Source organism: Cucurbita pepo, chromosome 8 (assembly GCF_057944985.1).
Source record: "Cucurbita pepo subsp. pepo isolate OVF chromosome 8, ASM5794498v1, whole genome shotgun sequence".
NCBI lineage: Eukaryota > Viridiplantae > Streptophyta > Magnoliopsida > Cucurbitales > Cucurbitaceae > Cucurbita > Cucurbita pepo.
In genome coordinates, this window is record NC_141805.1 from 9,759,779 (window position 1) to 9,779,654 (window position 19,876).

The window sequence follows — 19,876 nt, forward strand, 5'->3', positions numbered from 1 at the left end:
ATCAGCTTGTTGTGCTTAGAATCATTCAAGTTATCTGGTAGAGTGATTCAAATCACGAGTTTTTTTTACTCTTGATCTTGATCATCTCTATATATTAATAAAATAATAAAAAAAATCAAACTCGAGATTTTGAACTACTAAAAATGTCTTTACGAGTAGATCTTATTTTCGGTCATTAACTTTCATACACGAGAATATGTTTACATGAACAACAATTAAACAGACACAAACCCAAATGAAGAAAGTCCGTTTAGTCTTCAACAATGCTTAAATTTTGAAACATATACGACACGATCAAGCAACAGTGATGCAAGAACAATCACCAGCACATTTAGCAAAGGACTTGGTGTCTTGAGGGCCTTCAATCTTGGAAATGGTGCAGCTCCAACCTTCTCCACACTCGCAAGAGGCTCCTTCAAAGCCGCCCTCGCCGGCCAATTGCTGCAACTTGACGGCCCCCTCGGCTGTCTCTTCGCTGCATGATATCATGTTCACATAAAAAGAGTACCCACACGAACTTTGTTGTAATGGTTCATGATACTTACATTATGCAGACGCAGTTGTTGCCACAATTGACAAAGGTCTTCCCTGCATCAGGGCCTTGAGTTCTTTTGATCTCGCATTTCCAACCTTCCCCACATTTGCAATATGCCTTCCCAAGTACTCCCTTTGCTCCAACTTCTACCTCACTCCCCACACTACTTGAATATTAAGAAATAGAATGTGAGAAATGTTTGCTATCGTTTCGAAGGTCGATAGTTGTGATACTCGAGTAAAAGATGGGTGCGTAGATCAAGTATGTGATGTCCCATATTGGTTGGGGAGGAGAATAAAACACCATTTATAAGGGTGTAGAAACCTTCCCCTAGTAGATGCGCTTTAAAGCCTTGAGGAGAAGCCCGAAAGGGAAAGCTAGAGAGAACAATATCTGCTAGCGGTGGGTCTGAGTCGTTACAAATGGTATCAGAGCTAGACATTGGACAATATGTCAGTTAGACATTGGACAATATGTCAGTTAGACATTGGACAATATGTCAGTTAGACATTGGACAATATGTCAGTTAGACATTGGACAATATGTCAGTTAGACATTGGACAATATGTCAGTTTTCTCGCTGTTCCCCGAAGGGGGTGGACAATATGTCAGTTTTCTCGCTGTTCCCCGAAGGGGGTAGACACGAGACGGTGTGCAAGTAAGGACGCTAGACCCCGAAAGGAGGTGGATTTGATGGCGGTCCCACATCGATGGGAGAAAGGAACGAGTGCCAGCGAGGACGCTGACTCGAAGGAGGGTGGATTGTGATGTCTCATATTGGTCGGGGGGAGGATAACAAAACACCATTTATAAGGGTGTGGAAACCTTCCCCTGGTAGAAACTTTTTAAAGCTGAAAGGGAAAGTCCAAAAAGAACAATATCCGCTAGCGGTGGGCCTCGTTACTTACAAAGTAAGACCATATTCAAACGAGTAATGTTTATGAGAATTTATAGTTAGTACATGTGCTGAGAAAGCACGTTTTTTTTTTATTGACTCAATCTTAGTAATTTCAAACGTGAAGTGTACTTTTGTAAACTGTGAAATTGACAACAATACGTAACCGGCCAAAACGGACAATATCTAGGATTTAGGCGGTTACAAATGATATTAGAGCCAAATACCGAGCGGTGTGCCAACGAGGACGCTGCACTCTCAAATGGGGTAGACTGTGAGATCCCACGTCGATTAGAGAGGAGGACAAAACATTCTTTACTAGAGTGTTAAAACCTCTTGTGTCAGAGCTAGACACTGAGCGGTGTGCCAACAAGGACGTTGACCCACATGAGGGGTAGATTGTGAGATCACACATCAATTGGAGGGGAGAACGAAACATTCTTTACAAGAGTGTGAAAACCTCTTTGTGTAAGAGCCAGACACCAAGCGGTATGCCAGCCAAGACGCTGACCCACAATAGATGTGAATTGTGAGATGCTACATCGATTGGAGAGGAGAACGAGTCATTCCTTATAAGAGTGTGGAAACCTCTCTCTAGCAGAAGCATTTTAAAACTGTAAGACTTGACGGCGATGTAACGAGCCAGAGCAAAAAATATCTACTAACAATAGACTTGAGTTGTGACAACTTTGCTCGAAACAATTTTATATCAAAAGACTCGTGTTGGTGTGTTAGTTTGTGGAGATAATTTTAACTCTTAGAATAATTCAAGACAAAGTAGGTTTTATGATCACGTAGCAAGAACGTCGGGACCAATATCAAATCTAGATCCCAAATCTTAATCTGAATCTTCGGCAAAACGTGTAAAGAATGCAAAGATCAAAGCATATAAACAAAATAAACTTAAACAAACAATAAAAAACAAGATCAAAGCAATATAAAAAAGAAAGAAATGGGAAGAAAAACCTGAGAGATTGAATGGCTTTTGCCTCACTCTCCATTTTCTCTTTGCAATTTTTAAGCTTTCTTTGTGTCAATGGAAAAGCGTTCAACCCTTATTTATATTCATACCGAGTGGAATATTCTAGATGGATTATGAAAAGACTAAAATACCCAAGGTGTCTTTCCTCGCATTTGTTTTTGTTGAGGACAAATTGGTCATTTTACTATATGATATTTAATCATTCTCATCTTCTTGGCTGCACTTTTAGTGGTTTAGAATGGTCATTGAGAATGATTTTATCATAATAATAATTAGGCTTCAATTTTGGAGCCATTCTCAATTAACATATACCATTTATTTTGGAAAGGAGCGGAGTAAGTGAGACAACTCTGACAAACACGGGTTAAGAACGCAAACAAAGCAGAAGCTCGAGCATTGTTATATTTCATTCGGAGAAAGGAGTCTAAAAAGGTTAGAGGAGCGAATCGAAACGACCCATTTTCGTACTGTCCCTTAAAATAATATAGAATATTTGAAACATTATTAGTTTAAAGTGGTTTCCAAATCAGCATATCTTGTTTTATTATGGAATAGACCCGTTTCAAGCACGATCATGACCAATTAATTATATATATATAGATTGAGGTGTTCGACCATATATAACTAGTTGAGTAACGTTTAGGTTAACTCTCAAGTAAAAATACAGATAAATTAGAAATAAATACTTCTGAGCTTTAATTTTTTGTATTCACTTTAATTGTTGTTGTTTAAGGGCGACATTGTCCGAAGAAAGAAAATTGTCGGACTCTACTTTATAATATTGACATTTGTGGAAAATAATGATATTATGTAGTGTTTAGGGGTGTACATGGTCTGGATTGGATTGGGTTGGGATGAGAGATTTTTTTAGTTGAGAGTTAACCCAACCCAAATCCGAAGGTTTTGGTTGGTTGGACTCAAAAAAAAATTAACAACCCAACCATCTATTTTCGAGTTGGGTTTGGGTTGTTCCAAATTGAGAAGAGACAAGAAGTGGAGCAGAGAAACAACGTAGCACTGAGTGGAGAAGTCCGACGAGAAACACAGAGCGGAGAAGTCTGATGACAAACCTAGAGTGGTGAAGTCTGACGGAAGTGGAATGGAATGCCAAACGGAGAGATCGTTGGTGACGATGTTTGATGAGAAACACAGGGACGAGGTCGAGCGGAGAAATGAGAACTGAGAAGAGAGTCCGACGGAGAAATAAAGAGGTGACTGATGAGCAACATCAATGTCCGCTATGAGATGAGAACGACGTCAACGGAGAAATAAAGAAGCCAACGACGAAGACAAACGTAGTGAGATGAGAATGATGAAGACAAACAACTTAGAGACAATGAGAAAGATGAGAACAGTGAAAATACGTATTTCATCTCATGTATCGAACAGAGAGAGAGACAAAGAGTCAAAAAGTTATTAATTCAATCTCGTGTGTATTGAAGAGTAAAGAGACCCACTCTGCACTCTGGCTAGGTGCAAGGGTAGACAACGTGACTTATGGGCTTGGGCTTGAGCCATTTTTTTTTAAAGATTTTCGAGTTGGGTCGGTTGTCCCAATAATTTAAATTTCGAACTCGAATCCAACCCGAACCGAATCAGGTTCCAAAAAATGAACTCAATCCAAACCCGAAATCCTTCTAAACCCAACACAACCCTTTTAAAAAGACAATACCGCCCTTTTAAATTACCATTACGACCCCATTGACAATTGTGGTATGCATATTTGATTCCATTAAAAGAATTACATTATTATTAACCATAGCTTTACATATAGATATTTATTTTATATTTTATTAATTTGTTACGATATAGTAAAAATGCCAATTTTACCCCTCATATTAATGTCACACTATTTTTATAGTGTATAGTTTTAAAAGATTATAATAATGAAGTTGATAATGGAGATGGAAAAAATCATATCTTATTTCTAGAAAAATAATATCACCAACCCACTTAACCCTCTTTTTTAAAAACTTTAAACATAATCTTAATCTTTGGTTCACTTCACTAACTAAAATTTATATTTATTATTTGAAAACTTAGGTACCTTATGTTTATAAATAATTATAATGTTACCAAGTTGAAATATCTCTAAGTTGGCACTCATAGCTTGACCACTATCAAACTTTATCTTAAAATAATAAATGTGATCATTTTTCCACCATTGCATACAAAATGAGAAGTATTTTAATGTTTCTCTCTCAAATTATAATTAGGTAATATCTATTAAGATATCGACTACACCTTATCTTATCCAGTAATTTTTTTTTAGTCTAGAAGCAAATAGATGTGCCAGTAAGAACGCTGGCCCCAAAGGGAGTGGATTTGGGGGCGGTCCCACATCGATTGGAAGAAGGAAAGAGTGCCGGCGAGGACGCTGGCCCCGAAAGGGGGTGGATTGTGATGTCCCACATTGGTTTGGGAGGAGAACAAATCACCATTTATGAGGGTGTGGAAACCTTCCCCTAGCAGACGCGTTTTAAAGCCTTGAGGGGAAGCCCGAAAGGGAAAGCCGAAAGGTAATATCCGTTCAAGAAATTCTCCTTTTTTTTTTATTTACTCTCCTGTAAAGTTACTCTCCTGTAAAGGTTCAGTCGTTTCTCTTTCATTTTCTTCGTTTACAGTGTTTGAATAAATAAGATCACTTATATAAGAGCCCAAGCCCACCGCTAGCAAATATTGTCCTCTTCGGGCTTTCCCTCAACTAGAGGTTTTCACACTCTTATAAATAATGTTTTGTTCTCCTCCCTAACCGGTGTAGAATCTCACAATTCATCCTCCTTCGGGACCCAACGTCCTCGCTAGCACTCATTCTCTTCTCCAATTGATGTGGGACCTCCCAATCCACCTCCTCCAGGGCCCAACATCCTTGCCAGCACACCGCCTCATGTCCACCCCTTTAGGGTTCAGCCTCCTCACTGACACATCGTCCGGTGTCTAGCTCGAGAACCCACATCAGTTAGAGAGGAGAACAAAACATTCTCTATAAAGAGTGTGAAAACCTCTCCCGAGCCGACCCATTTTAAAAACCTTAAGGGAAAGTCCAAAGAGAACAATATCGGCTAGAGGTAAGCTTAGATCGTTACATCTTATTTTCGGGATGACTCTCATAGTACATGGTATATTCATATACCCTTTCCTTTACTCGAGCGTCACATCAAAGATATTTTTCGGTGAAGAAGCAAATGGGAATAAACAAAGATTTGATGAAGCCCCTCAAGCATGTCCTATATAAGGAGATGAATGGATTGATTGTATACTCATCCCTTTACCAATGGCTATCTCTAAATCTTTGTCTCTTACTTTTCTTCTACTCCTTGGTTTAGGCTTAGCTTCGGCGGCCAGAACCCTTCTCTCTTATGATCCTCCACATCACTCCGATGTAGGCTATGGATACCAGCATAACCCAAGAGTAGGGTATGATCATGACCATCATGATGGACCTTATGGTGCATATGGTGGTGGGTCCGGTGGAGGATATGGAGCTGGAGCTGGCTCTGCTCTTGGAGGCTCTGGATATGGAAGTGGCGGCGGCGGCGGAGGTGGTTCTGGCTATGCAGGTGTAGGAGACCTTGGAGGTAGTGGATATGGAAGTGGTGGTGGTGGAGGAAGTGGTGTAGGATATGGGGATTTGGGTGGACATGGGAAAGGCTATGGTAGCGGTGGTGGTGGAGGAAGTGGTGTAGGATATGGGGATTTGGGTGGACATGGGAAAGGCTATGGTAGCGGTGGTGGTGGAGGAAGTGGTGTAGGATATGGGGATTTGGGTGGACATGGAAAGGGCTATGGTAGCGGTGGTGGTGGAGGGAGTGGGTATGGCGGTGGAGCTGATCATGGAGTTGGGTATGGTAGTGGCGGAGGTGGAGGATATGGAGCTGGAGGTGGAGCTGGATATGGTCCAGGAGGAGACCGTGGTGTTGGCTATGGGAGTGGAGGAGGGGGTGGGTCAGGTGGTGGTTATGGTGGTGGTGCTAAAGGAAGTGGATATGGGAGTGGTGGCGGCGCCGGAAGTGGCTACGGTGGTGTTGGTGGTGAAGGAGGATATGATGGTGGATATTGACCTTAAACGAACACAATCTCAAAGCTTATCGTTAAAATGAAAATGCTTGCCTAGTTTTCAATGTGTTTGATAAAATAAGAAGAATTTGGGTAAGAATGTTTAAGTTTCTATATGAATGATGAGTACGAAGTTATCTTATAATCTCTCGTGCACGATTCTAGTAGATCATCTCATATAAATGTAGAGACTGATCCTGCATGTGGGTTCACATTATACCGAGCACGACCCTAATAGATCTTTTCGTATATATGCAGAGAGTGATCATGTATGTGGGTGCTTATTGTACCGGGCACGATCCTAGTAGATCATCTCGTATACATATAGAGAGTGATCTTGCATGTGGGTTCATATCGTACTGGGCACGACCCCAATAGATCATGTCATATACATGTAGAGAGTGATCTTGCATATGGGTTCATATCGTACTAGGCACGACCCTAGTAGATCATGTCATATATGTCATATATATGTAGAGAGTGATATTGCATGTGGGTTCATATCGTACCGGGCACGACCCTAGTAGATCATCTCGTATACATGCAGAGTGTGATCCTACATGTGGGTTCATATCTAACAAGGCACGACCCTAGTAGATCATCTCGTATACATGTAGAGAGTGATTCTACATGTGGGTTCATATCGTACCGAGCACAACCCTAGTAGATCATTTCGTATACATGTAGAGAGTGATCCTGCATGTGGGTTCATATCGTACCGAGCACAACCCTAAGAGATTATCTCGTATACATGTAGAGAGTGATGTTACATGTGGGTTCATATCTTACGGCGCACGGCTCTAGTAGATCAGCTCATATACATGCAGAGAGTGATTCTGCATGTGGGTTCATATCGTACAGGGCACAACCCTAGTAGATCATCTCGTATACATGCAAGTAGTTATTTCACGTGTGAGCTCATATCGAATAAGATTTTACAATTTTTTTATTCATATAAATCTCACGATCTCATCAGTTTTCCACTATTTCATATCAAATGGCTAATTATTTATTTATAGTAATGCAAGTCGTTTCATAAGCCATTTAAATCTCAATATCATGGCGGCTCATACGGCAACAATGTTCTTCAATTCAATAAACAATTGTTAAGGTTTAGATCTTTTTTTTTTTAAGATCTGGGAGCCTTTTAAAGTTTTTAACCTTAAATTTTTTTAATTTCAGAAATTTCATATATGAAATATAGGTCGAGCACGAAGAAATACACTAAGTAGAGGCGTTCATATGACCAAATAATTTAATAAATATTCTTTTTTCGATTTGGGTTCGATTGAATTTTTTTTAAATAGAAAAATTCGGTTCGGGCTGACATTTTTTACCTACTCGTAAAATGATTAAAAATATTTAATGTTAGTAACCGATGTTAATGATAAGTTGTGACTTATAAATATTTAATATTTTAATTTTATGAGAATTTAGTTATTAATGTAATATGTACAGTGAATAAGTGAATGTTTTAATTTTTTTTTAAATAGAAGATTAAATTGGGTTGTGAATTTTATTTGAATTGCTCGGGTCACCGACCTAAGCCATCGAGAATTTCGTGTTGGTATAAAAGTTTTTTTTTTCTAATTAAATTCGAAAATATATTTTAAAATATGTTAAAAAAAATGATTATAAAAAGAAAAGAAAATATGTTTAGAGAATCTAAGTGAAATAAAAAATGGTAAAGACATTCCTTCGAAAATTAAAAAAAGTAAATAAAAATAAAAAAGCAAGCAGCTCAAAACACGGATACGACGTCGTCGGGGGGTCAAGATTTCGAGACGGCGTCGTTTAATAGCTTTCGATTTCCATATAGGGCAAGTCGGTCACCTTTTTTCCTTTGCATCGCTGTTCGTCCGTACGACGACCACTCTCGTTTTCAGTCTCTGGTTATCTTCTTCTCTCTCATCCGCCAATTGATCTTCTTCCTCCTCCTCCTCCTCTGAAACCCTCCGATTTCCTCTCATTTCTTCTTCAATTCAAGCGTTTTCATCTCCTGGAGATGGAATTTTCCGTTTCCTGCATTTCCAAACCCTAATTTTCCGATTCGGTGTTTGTTTTTGCGTTGTTTCTTACTCGTCTTCTCTTTGTTGACGCTGAAATGGACGGGAATGCTAATGGCGGAGAAGCTGGATTAACCTCTGGAAGTGGTAGCTCTCATCCTACGGTGCCGCCTCCTATCACTAATGCCAACGCGCCTCCGCCGTTTCTGAGTAAGACCTATGATATGGTGGACGACCCGGCTACTGATGCGGTTGTGTCCTGGAGCTCCACGAATAATAGTTTTGTGGTGTGGAATCCGCCTGAGTTCGCTAGGGATCTTTTGCCCAAATATTTCAAGCATAATAACTTCTCCAGCTTCGTTAGGCAGCTCAATACCTATGTATGGTGTTTGCTTTGTTTTATTTCTTATCATGAGGTTTTGTGTTGAATTGAGAATTGTTTGATTTGGTTTGGTTTCATCGCTTTAGTTTGTGTTTTGAATCTCTGCAATTCTGTTGTATCTGTTGGAGTGCGGGTTGCTTTGTTGGGAAGTAATTAGATTGAGATTGGAATCCATTGTTTTTAGTGGGTAAAATTGGATGCTATTTGTGGATTGAATTCGTGGGATGGAATTGCTAGTCTAAGTTTCATGTTTTAGAATCAATTTGTTTTCTATAGGTGCAGTCTTTCCTTTTTCATTTTGAACGTGTGGACATTTTTCTAGCAATAATTTGATTTTTAGGGTGCGTGTTTTCTGGGTTTGAAACTCTAAGCTTAGAAGGTCGTAAATTTCCCTTAGTATAGAACATAGGAAATAGAGTTATATTTGATATATATATGAACTGGTGGAAGTTTGCTTATATTGTAAAGGGAGGCCTGATGGAGTATTGTTTAATTTGTGCCTTCCACTGCCCCAATTTATTGTTTTCTCTATTCGAGTTGCTTGTTAAGTTAGATAAGATGCTGGGACGACCTCTTTTGGGATGGCGAGGAACTTACCGCTCATTGCTAAACATAGCCTTGTAATTAAAATTGAGCCTTATTTCATAGGATGATGGAGCTAAATGGGGTTGATTCAAGTGGTGGAAGTGAAAAATAAGTAACCTATAGTTTGCTAAGGTTATTGAGTTTTTATTCCAAATTGCAGTCAACAAATGGATTTGTTAAGTATGGTTGCATCAGTGAATGAAGGCAATCGTTCTCCTCTCCTTTCCTAAGGGCTTTACCTCGTCGACATTAATTTAAGAGTCTTCCCCCATTAAAGATTTCAAGGTTCAAGGATATGTTATTCAGAAGACATCATTTTGACTTTTGGGGAAGAATGGTTTATCCTCTCTAATGTTCGTTCATCTGTCTCTTTAACCTGTTGCCCTATCTTTATTAGGCTTTGTTGACTATCTGGAAATCTAATGTTCCCAACAGACTTGACTTCTTTTATGGACATGATTTGGCCATATTTGTTGACTATCTGGAAATCTAATGTTCCCAAGAGCTAGTTTAGGATCATCTTTGTTTTAGAAGAAACTTCACTTGCGAAGAGCTAGCTAGGCCCCAAAGGGTGGATTGGGGAGTCTCACATCGATTGGAGGAGGGAATGAGTGTCAGCGAGGACGTTGGACTCCGAAGGGGGTGGATTGTGAGATCCCACATCGGTTGGGGAGGAGAACGAAACATTCTTTATAAGGGTGTGAAAACCTCTCCCTAGCAGACGCGTTTTAAAAACCTTAAGGGGAAGCTCGAAAGGGAAAAGCGAAAGAGGACAATATCTGCTAGCAGTGGGTTTGAACTGTTACAATGAGTAAGCAGAGATCAGTATTGTGTGAATCTATGTTCAGTGGTCTGTTTTTCTTTTACGTTCATTTTGCTTACTCATACCTTTCTAGTTGTTTGATTCCTCCACTGTATTTGGCTGGTTGTTTATATTGTTTAACCAGGGCTTCAGGAAAGTTGATCCCGACCGTTGGGAGTTTGCTAATGAAGGCTTCTTAAGAGGTCATAAACACCTGCTTAAGAGTATAACTCGACGAAGGCCTGTCCATGGTCACAGTCAGCAACAACCACAGCAGTCTCATGGACAAAGTTCCTCAGTGGGAGCTTGTGTGGAAGTTGGTAAATTCGGTTTGGAGGAAGAGGTTGAGAGGCTTAAAAGAGACAAAAATGTTCTCATGCAGGAACTTGTGAGATTGAGGCAGCAGCAACAAACTACTGACAACCAGCTGCAAACTATGGTACAGCGTCTACAGGGGATGGAGCAGCGACAGCAGCAGATGATGTCATTCCTTGCAAAGGCCGTGCAAAGCCCTGGCTTTTTGGCTCAGTTTGTGCAGCAGCAAAACGAAAGTACTCGACGCATAAGTGAAGCTAATAAAAAGCGAAGGCTCAAGCAGGATGGAATTGCCGAGTCAGAGCATACTACTGTTCCTGATGGGCAAATCGTCAAGTATCAACCTCTCATGAACGAGGCAGCAAAAGCTATGCTGAGACAGATAATGAAAATAGATACTTCACATTTGGAACCTTTGAACCACAATACCGACAGTTTTCTAATCAGTGATGGTTTGCCATCGTCGTGTGCAGCAATGGACAACGGGAACTCTTCTACTTCTGTATCAGGTGTGACTCTTCAAGAGGTACCTCCGACCTCAGGGGCGTCTTCTTTTAATTCAGCCGCTTCGGGTATTGCTTCTCATGGCCCCTCAACTGCCATTTCAGAAATTCACTCGTCGCCCCAAGCCACAACTTCTGACAAGGTTTCAACTACTCCTTTTTCTGTTAATGCTGTGCGCGGTCCAGGGGCTCGGGAAGCTTCTTCCTTGCCAGTTTCAGAGACAGATGTAATCATGTCTGAGCTTTCCCAAATATCTGAAATGGTGTCTGAGAACATTATTGATGCTCCTGAAGCAGATTATAGGGCAGCTGAGACTGGGAATGGTGCATTTTCAGGTCTGAGTTTGTTGGAAGCAGCCAATATTCCCATTGAAATTGATAGCATATCCCCCGATCCTGATATCGATGCCTTACTAGACAATTCCAACTTCTGGAATGATCTTCTTGTGCATAGCCCATGCCAGGAGGAAGAGGTTGACTTTTTGACTGGAGGACTACCGAAGACAAACGAAATGCAGCCATTAGAAAACATGTGGGACAAATCTAAACATGTGGATAAACTTACGGAACAGATGGACCTTCTCACTTCAGAAATTAAAAGGGTTTGAGCTTGATCGTCAAATGTAAAGTAGGTTCTAGAGTCGATTAAGGTAAACCGATGATAATCTTATCTACTTGCTATACATAATGATGATATTGTGCTTCTGATCCATATTTTAGTGTTGGCTCTGCTCCTTTTTCACAGGTTTCGCTTCGGTAGCTGTGGACGGATACCCTTAGAATCATGGAGGTCTGTTAATACTACACACGGTAATGTTCGTAGGTACATCCTTTTCGTCGTCTAATGAGCTTTAAGTTTAGCTTCTTGAATTACAAGCCATGGAAATAGAAAGGTAAGGAGATTACAGGGTTGGTTTATTTTGGATGCTAATTGTACTTACGTATGGATGGAGAATTCAGTTGTTCTCAGTATTATAGGAAGAGCTGACTCTGCTATTAAATAATATTCGCAGTACATTTTAGCTTTCCATGTAATCTAGAAGGGTGCGTGTAAACAGGTTCGTTCGGCTCGACTTAGGAATGACCATATAGATTGGACTGATATAAGATACTAAACAAGAGAATCATTACAGAATGGCATGGCTGATTGAATTGATTCGAAGTTGCTACGGTCAAAATATTGTGAGATTGAACAATTTTTGTTTGGTTTGGTTTAGTGTAGGCTGGTCTTTTTTTGTATTTGGCCATTTGAATCCATATTTTTTTGACAAAGAATCATATTTTTAAACAAAGTTGTTAATGACAAGATTGTATTTATATGTTCCAAGCTTTAGATTGACTTATTTTATTAGGATATAAATTCTTGGCTTGGATCTATGGAGGTTCATTATTTTTGGAGTTTAGAATATTATTTTAAAAGCTTTTTAAGTTACGCTTTAACCATGTTTTTGAACTAGTTTAGAATATTATTTTTAAAATTTTAAGTTACGATATAACCAGGATTTTGAAGTTTAGAATATTCGTTTTAAAATTTTAAGTCTTCCTACCCAAGATTTTATATTTTAAGCCTTGTTATTTCTCTTGCTTGCTTATATAACGTCTCTTTCGAAAATCTCTTTCTGCCCTCTATCTAAAATCTTCTCTTAAAACTGCTAGAGGCTCGAGCATACGTCGCTTGGCCGAAGGCAATGCAAGAATGAATTGGCTTAACTCACTTGTGGTTGGAAAGTGAGTATCGCACGCAATGCAAGAATGAATTGGCTTAACTCACTTGTGGTTGGAAAGTGAGTATCGCACAATTGCAAGTTTGCTGCCATTAAAAGTACGATTGTGACAAGTTCTTAGTGGTATCGATTGTGTGCAACAATGTAGTATTGGTGATTGGTGATATGTGAGTTACTATGACTATAGATTACTCGCAAATTAAAATTATGTAGTTTCTTAGACAATGGCATATTATAATTCTTAAGCCATGAACTTATGGATTTCATAAAACTTCGCCTTTGTTCAAACTTGTAAGTCATCTCTTCTTTTGTAGGCTTGCCCTTAGTCTTGACGAGAATCTTTAATAGTAAAATTTTGCTAATTTGATTTCTATGAGATCCCAACAAGTAATAAGAAAGCCTTCATTTCCAGCACCAAATAATTCGATTTCATAACTGCAAAACTCGTCATAGTCTCTACGTCCATTCGAGTACATTTTTCAACCAGCCCCAGATTTTTCAGATGAAATAAAATTAACCATCATATGGAAAGGCTCCTCTTTGCCCAACATAAGAACAGCAGGGAAAGTTTCTACGATTCAGTCACTACGTCGAGTACAGAAACCAATCCAGAAAACACGAACAAGACTACAAACCCATTTATTTTAGTACAAAAGCCATAATATCTCAACCCTAGAATGTGAGAGAAAGAGAGCGCTGTCTCTCTTCCTTGCATTTCGCCAACCAAGATACAGTTGGGGTAAATGGTTTGTGTGCAACAGTACAGAGGAGAAAAGAGAGAGAGAAGAAAAATAATTTATCAATATAATTGAATGGTTAAAAGAACAAGGAACAAACGGGTAGGTTGCACACCTTCACACAAAAAGGTTATAGCATTTCCAAATAGAAGAGGATGGTCGAACTGACAGTAGCAAACAGTATACCAATGGCAGATCGACAAGTGTACATCGAGCCCCCCCTTCACAACCCTTTCCCAGAAGGCAGGATCCACGACAACGTAAGCTTATCAAAAGAAACTAACAGGAAGATTGATCTTGCCACACCATAGCAGCAGCAAGTTTGTTTAGTCAATGCAAGTTCTTTCATTTAAGCAACAACTATTATGATCACAATGAGAAGGATTATACCAAATATCACCAAAAGCAAGCAAGCCTGTCAATCAAATTAAGAATAAAAAATACAACGAATTAGATGTAAGAACACCACATGAAACACAGAGTTACATGTTTGTGGTTTTTAGTTGTGAAAATTTGACCATGAAAGCACAAATACCACCACAGTGCATACAGCAGTGCACATCTATTTGGGTATAAAGGGGGCACCCTTAGTTGATTAACACAGTGATCTCACTTGCTCAATTATAACAAGAATGAGAAGGAAAAAACAAGTTCAGCATTCAATTATTTAATAAACATGCATGAATCATGGATGTTAGGCATCCAAATGTTACTTTGATAAACTAAACACGGCTTCAACTGACTTCTAAAGGCTCGAAATGCAATGAGAACCGACGAACGATGTCACTCCTCACTATCTCTACCCTCCTACTATAAGTTTGAGACTCTAGCCTCAAAATACAAACATAAGAATTAAATAAGGACTTTGTACTATCGTGAAAGTGCAAAGTGAAGAATAGCAAATAACCTGTTGCAACTGATGGTTTAATTGATATGAAAAAAAAAAAAAGGAATACTGAAGAATATAAGAAAACGTAAGGGCTCACCAGAGATGAATTTGATCTTTGTGTCTTTGAAGCTTTGACAAGCTGAGTTGTTCCCTGTGATGTTGCAGCGTGGGAACTCTCAATGTTGGATCCAATATCATCTACAACATGGAGATATATACATGAATAACTTGAGCTACACACACAACTGCAACTTTATAAACTCAAGTTCCTTACCAATCATGGCTCCCTGTTCATGAACTAGAACAGCAAGATCTTTGAAAATTTCATTGACCTCTCCAATTTGCTGCTGGATTTCATGAATACCTTGTTCTCTTTCCTCAATTATTGCCTCATTGAAGGCAATTTCATTGTCCAGCAGCAAGACCTCTTGTCTGCACAAACCATTCAATTAAGTAATAAACTACGCATGCGCCTGCCTTATCATAATTAAGTTGCACACTGGGGAAGAGGGAGCATCAAATTTTAGGAAAACACTGAATATAGCATGGCAGAAAATATATGCATGACAGCGCATTCTACGAAACCTAGATAGGCCTTAGGATTCACCATATGAAAGGAGAGAGTTTCTATTCCTCGGTTATTAATTCTGGTAGTATCAAATAACTATAGCATTTTTCAAATCAAATAATCACACTATTTGTTAAGCAAGAAAAAAGAAACAACTAAAAGAAAGGGAAAATGACATAATAATTTCACTTCCTGTTATTAGCTTCTAACTGCTCAAATCTACCAAATGATTTTCTCATCTTTAACCTGATTTATTCAGGACTTTGTTTTTTGCAAGAAAATAACACAACTACCAAAGAGAAACCCCCTAAAGAAAAGACTTAAACTCATTTAAAGAGTTTTTAGCACTACGTTTTTATATGAAATGATGTTCTTGCATACATGGGCCCAACATTTCATCAGTAAATAGTGCAGAGTATTTGAAACATAAATTCAACTGCATAACCCAACAATCAATCACCGAGCAACAAAATGCAGAGAAAAAACTGTTACCTCCTGGATTCCACAAGGAGGGCACGCTGTTCAAGATTATTTTCTGAGCTTGCATCTGACTCACCGGCTGTGTAGCTGTAAATAGGTTCAACCAAACCACATTGCATTACAATGTTAATAGTCATACTAATGTGTTCAAATCAAATCAAATCCAAGAGTAAATAATATTCTCAAGTAAATCCAAGGTAGTCAGTAATCAACAAACACTCCAAGCAAATAACTTATATCAGAAGGAACAACCCAACATGTTTCTTTGGGCGAATAGCTTGCCTCTTTTCCATATCTCTCTCCTTCTGATGAAACGGAATTATATTCCTCTTTCATCTCTTTTTCAGGAAAAAGAGAACAAAAAAAGTACATATGGTTATAATGAACCTGACATACCTAGAAGGTAGAACTGCCTGGGGAACAAACGGTGTATATGCTGTTTCCCTCTCAGCTGCAAGTCGTTGAGCCTTCTGAAATTCTTTCAACACTGCTTGAAAATCTTTTGCAAGCTTAGCATCTGCAATTTTCTTGCTGGCCTGCAGAATTATCACATCGTCTGAGAAAGTAGGAGACGGATAATTCTCAAGTTACTAATGTAGGTACTAATATAAAACGTCCTAACTTACAGTCATACTCTATCATCGATGATGGATCAGATTAAAACTTATTCCAATTCTCTACTACAATATAGGAATATTTTGTTCTTGCTATGAAAGTAGGAATTGGCATCCTAGCTTAACATTTTATCACTGCCAGGGGGGGACTTCTGGAGAGAGAGGTGGGTGTTTAGAAAAAAAGTCTTACGTTAACTCCGGCGTGATGATCTATTTCACTGGCTTGTTTAAGTTTAGCAGAGGTGTCTTTAACCAACTGTCCAATATGTAACCTGGTCTTGTGCCTGCAAGATGTCAACAAAGTATTAAAACATTTTCCGATGGGAACAAAGATTAACATGGAAATGTAGACTATAGTAGTGTCTCTATGATAATTGACAAGGTAAGTTTAACTACTCAATGAGGATCAATGAAATGTCAGTTGAAAAGGCCTGTAGTTATTTCAAATTAAAACTATAGAAGTTACGACAATACATGAGCACAACCCATCATACTGACAATTGTATTAAAAGAGCACAAAAACTTCAATGATGAAATTACTAGAGATCCTAGGTATTTTGTAATTTATCCATCTGAACTGAATATTGATGGGAAAGATGTATATGTGTAAGCTAGTGGAAATATCATAATCCTCATACTACTTTAGAAATGCTACAAATGATCTATGTATATCATGTTAACAGAGATTAATTGGAACAAGAGGAACACGGGAGCGATTTATTTTTATTATTTTACAAGGCCGAATACTACTGATGCTATTCATACAAGACACCTACACATTTATTAGTTGTACAGGCATGGTCTTTACAAAAGCAACCATGAAGACAGTTATCAGTTCTTTTTTCTCTATAGCTACCAAATGTGGGGAAAATTTCTGGAGACCTTTTAAGCCAAGTAGTATTTCCCCAGGAGTACTAATGAAGATATCAAACAACTTCCTTGTCAGTCAAATTCTTAAGAGAAAGGGCTAAGATGTGTAGGTTAGCTCTCCGGCGGCTACTTTATGGAAGATTTAGCAAAGAGGAACCAAAAAATTTCAAAGATATCTCCAATTGGCGAGAAGCAAAATTAAGAATCTGTGAGTCAATGCATCTATGGCAATAATTTTGGGTGGTCAAGATAAAGAGAACTCCTTCTTTTGTAGTTCGTTTGAGCCAGGTTCCCTCAATCCCAGCCCCTATGCAGAGTAGAGTTTTGTTTCTTATCTAAAAAAATTGAAGAAACCCAAATCAAATATGACGAAGCAAATGGAATAGCCATACATGGAAACTCCAAGCGAGTGGACCCATTGGTATATCAAATGGCTCAGGCTACACAAAACTGAGAGGCAAAAACTAAAAGCTCTAGAAACTTCATGGCGAAGAAATTTAAGACTAAGATACCCGTTCGCTAAGGATGTTATGGCGCTATTCCAAAAAAATGGGTATCCCCCATGCAGATCTTTTCCACGCTCGGTATTCTTTTGTTTCATAGAGAATCCCTCCACCAGGGGAGAACAAACGCCAAGGATAACGTACAAGACAAAACTCAACAGAAACCCAAAATTCTTAAAACAGACGAAAATTGCCAAAAATGCAACAATCCATACGAAATGGCAAAGATAACATCAACAACTCATAAAATTAAGGAAACCTAACAGAAAATTAAAAAAAAAAAAATGAAAACAATTACACAACTCACAGCTTCTCGCGTAGCTCGGGAGTATCCTTCGGCGTTCCCAAGGTGTTAACAAGCCTCTGAAACGTAGCGACGGCAGTATTAATCTGAAAAATACCCGAGGCAACGGCTTGCGTGGGATCTTGTTTGCCATTGACGAGGTCTCTCCTCGAAGAAGCAAACGGACGACCAGCCTCGATATCTTGAAAGCTCATGTCGCCGAGATCCCAACTTTTCCAAAGAGAGAAAACCAGAGAGAGAAACAGAGAGAAACAGAGAGAACGAGAGATCAAACCAAAATTCAAGAAGAACAAATTCTCCCCTGGAAAAAAGGATCCGGGACCAAGATGAAGGCGTCGTTCCTGTGGACGAGGATCAGAGCAATCCTCAAATCAAATTGGGGAAAAGGGGCGAATTAGGGCAATGGAAGATTGGCCTATGAGGAATTCGCAATGAGAATGCGAGAGGAATTCAACCTTTTAGAGAGAGAATCGATGAAGATGATGATGATGATGATGGCGATGGAGGAGAGAGAAAGCAAATAATGAGGTGTAAGAGTTCTGTTACGCTGTGACGATCAACATAATGATCCCCTTATTCTCGACACGTGTATGGCTAAGATCCCTCTGAAATTCCCCGAGAAAAACGAGGAGATTTTAATATTTAATTATTTTTATTATTATAAAAATTAAAATTAAAATTACTTTTCATAAAATATTTTAATTCCAATTATAATAATTTTATTTATATTTCACCGGAGATACTATAAGATTAAGTAATTTTAATTATAAAACATGTGAATAAAATATTGGCCTAAACCATAATAAATAAATAAATAATGTTTTTAAATTTAATTTCATTTATAATTTAATTAATTAAAATAAATAATGTGTAGGTTAAACAAACATGTGTTATTATTGAAATAATAATTTATTATTTGAAACTAATTAATAAATTTATTTTAAAATTCAATTAACCCAAGTTTATAATTTTTTAAAATAATAATTAAGTTAATTACATTAAAATAATAATTATATTCATGGAATAAATAACATGTGAAATAAAAATAATTCAAGTTAATCTCTATTGATTAAAAAATTAATTTGTTATTATTTTTAAAAAATTCAATTTAATTTTTTTTATTTAAAATCAATAAAATAAATTTTTATAAGAAAATAGTATTTTAAACTCAAATTATAGTGAATTATATTTATTTTAAAAATTATTTTTACTTACAATACACTTTATAATAAAAGTGTAGCAGCTATTATCTCTTTCTATCTCTATCTCTCTCTCGAGTTTTTTCTCGCTCGCTTCCATCCCCGACACAGCACCTCAAATGTCACTGTCTTCTCTGTCTATCGATCAATTGCCATCATCGTCATTCTTGCACTAGACACAAAAGAACCACATTTTCGTCGATGTCCAATGATTAAGAGCACTCAAAGGATGACGCCCCTGTCGTGGTTGGCTGTGGTGCACATTTTTGTTATGAAACGTGTGGAATTAGTACATCTCGGTCTTGATTCTTGTATACCCCATAATGGTAATTCTTATTTTTTTAGTTGTCGATGATGGTATGAGCTATTAGACTATTGCACAATACTGCGAACCAAAACAAGAATATCAAAGAGTGTTTTATCAGAGATAGTACGGTTATTCATACTATTGTACAGCTTTTACACAGATTATGCACAATACTGCGAACTAAAACATCAGAGATAGTATTGTTATTCATATTATCTGATAATTTTTTTTAATAATATAAAGACAGTAGGGCAATCCAACCTATGTTGTGAACTCTATCTGTATTGTTCGGGCTGCCAACTCAAGTAACTGAATTTTGAGTTAGTCCATAATATTTTTTTTAATTTAACTCGGCTCTATAATTTAAAAATATAATAAAATCTATAATATAAATATTTAAATGTTATTTTAACCTTAAAAAAATAATTAAATTCTGATTTGGCAATCTCACAATGTGGTGGAAGACAACTTGTAAGTTGCAACGTTGCCCGTCACGGTTTCCGTGCAAAAGGCCGTCCCGTGATGGAAATTCCTCCGTTTCGTTAACGCTCCGTATCGAATCCACAACGGTACTTTAACTCGCGTAATGGCGCGTGTAGTACACGTCCCCTAATACAAAA

At 38.1% G+C, this 19,876-nt stretch overlaps 4 protein-coding genes across 5 annotated transcripts; 2 read left to right on the forward strand and 2 right to left on the reverse strand.

Annotated features, from left to right (window-relative positions):
• Positions 1-135: 135 nt before the first annotated feature.
• LOC111800878 (uncharacterized) lies at positions 136-2,471 on the reverse strand. 2 transcript variants are annotated; one of them, XM_023684783.2, is made up of 3 exons: positions 2,397-2,471; positions 546-698; positions 136-475 (listed from the first exon to the last, which is right to left on the reverse strand). In XM_023684783.2, exons 1-3 carry the CDS (start codon positions 2,429-2,431, stop codon positions 295-297), a joined length of 369 nt encoding a protein of 122 aa, XP_023540551.2. In that variant the 5' UTR covers positions 2,432-2,471; the 3' UTR covers positions 136-294. The 2 variants fall into 2 exon arrangements, with proteins under 2 accessions (XP_023540551.2, XP_023540550.2); XM_023684782.2 differs by having other exon boundaries at positions 546-701; positions 2,397-2,463.
• A 3,193-nt stretch (positions 2,472-5,664) lies between these two features.
• LOC111800153 (uncharacterized) lies at positions 5,665-6,613 on the forward strand. Its single transcript, XM_023683742.2, has one exon. The coding sequence runs from the start codon at positions 5,687-5,689 to the stop codon at positions 6,470-6,472; it is 786 nt and encodes a 261-aa protein (XP_023539510.2). The 5' UTR covers positions 5,665-5,686; the 3' UTR covers positions 6,473-6,613.
• A 1,691-nt stretch (positions 6,614-8,304) lies between these two features.
• LOC111800820 (heat shock factor protein HSF8) lies at positions 8,305-12,217 on the forward strand. Its single transcript, XM_023684687.2, has 3 exons — positions 8,305-8,854; positions 10,389-11,711; positions 11,807-12,217. The coding sequence occupies exons 1-2, from the start codon at positions 8,573-8,575 to the stop codon at positions 11,667-11,669; spliced, it is 1,563 nt and encodes a 520-aa protein (XP_023540455.1). The 5' UTR covers positions 8,305-8,572; the 3' UTR covers positions 11,670-11,711; positions 11,807-12,217.
• A 1,351-nt stretch (positions 12,218-13,568) lies between these two features.
• Positions 13,569-18,250, reverse strand: VAM3 (Syntaxin/t-SNARE family protein). Its single transcript, XM_023684736.2, has 7 exons — positions 17,754-18,250; positions 16,264-16,357; positions 15,856-15,995; positions 15,472-15,546; positions 14,686-14,843; positions 14,509-14,609; positions 13,569-13,937 (listed from the first exon to the last, which is right to left on the reverse strand). Exons 1-7 carry the CDS (start codon positions 17,942-17,944, stop codon positions 13,872-13,874), a joined length of 825 nt encoding a protein of 274 aa, XP_023540504.1. The 5' UTR covers positions 17,945-18,250; the 3' UTR covers positions 13,569-13,871.
• Positions 18,251-19,876: the final 1,626 nt, after the last annotated feature.

Coding starts and splice junctions, on each gene's coding strand:
- VAM3 (XM_023684736.2), bottom strand. CDS start 17,944: ATGAGCTTTCAAGATATCGAGGCTGGTCGTCCGTTTGCTTCTTCGAGG. Junction 15,547..15,855: donor CAGGCAGTTCTACCTTCTAG/GTATGTCAGGTT, acceptor ACCTATTTACAG/CTACACAGCCGGTGAGTCAG. Junction 14,844..15,471: donor CTCCTTGTGGAATCCAGGAG/GTAACAGTTTTT, acceptor TGGTTTGTGCAG/ACAAGAGGTCTTGCTGCTGG.
- LOC111800820 (XM_023684687.2), top strand. CDS start 8,573: ATGGACGGGAATGCTAATGGCGGAGAAGCTGGATTAACCTCTGGAAGT. Junction 8,855..10,388: donor TTAGGCAGCTCAATACCTAT/GTATGGTGTTTG, acceptor TTGTTTAACCAG/GGCTTCAGGAAAGTTGATCC.
- LOC111800153 (XM_023683742.2), top strand. CDS start 5,687: ATGGCTATCTCTAAATCTTTGTCTCTTACTTTTCTTCTACTCCTTGGT.
- LOC111800878 (XM_023684782.2), bottom strand. CDS start 2,431: ATGGAGAGTGAGGCAAAAGCCATTCAATCTCTCAG. Junction 702..2,396: donor AAAGCCATTCAATCTCTCAG/GTTTTTCTTCCC, acceptor TTAATATTCAAG/TAGTGTGGGGAGTGAGGTAG. Junction 476..545: donor AACAACTGCGTCTGCATAAT/GTAAGTATCATG, acceptor GATATCATGCAG/CGAAGAGACAGCCGAGGGGG.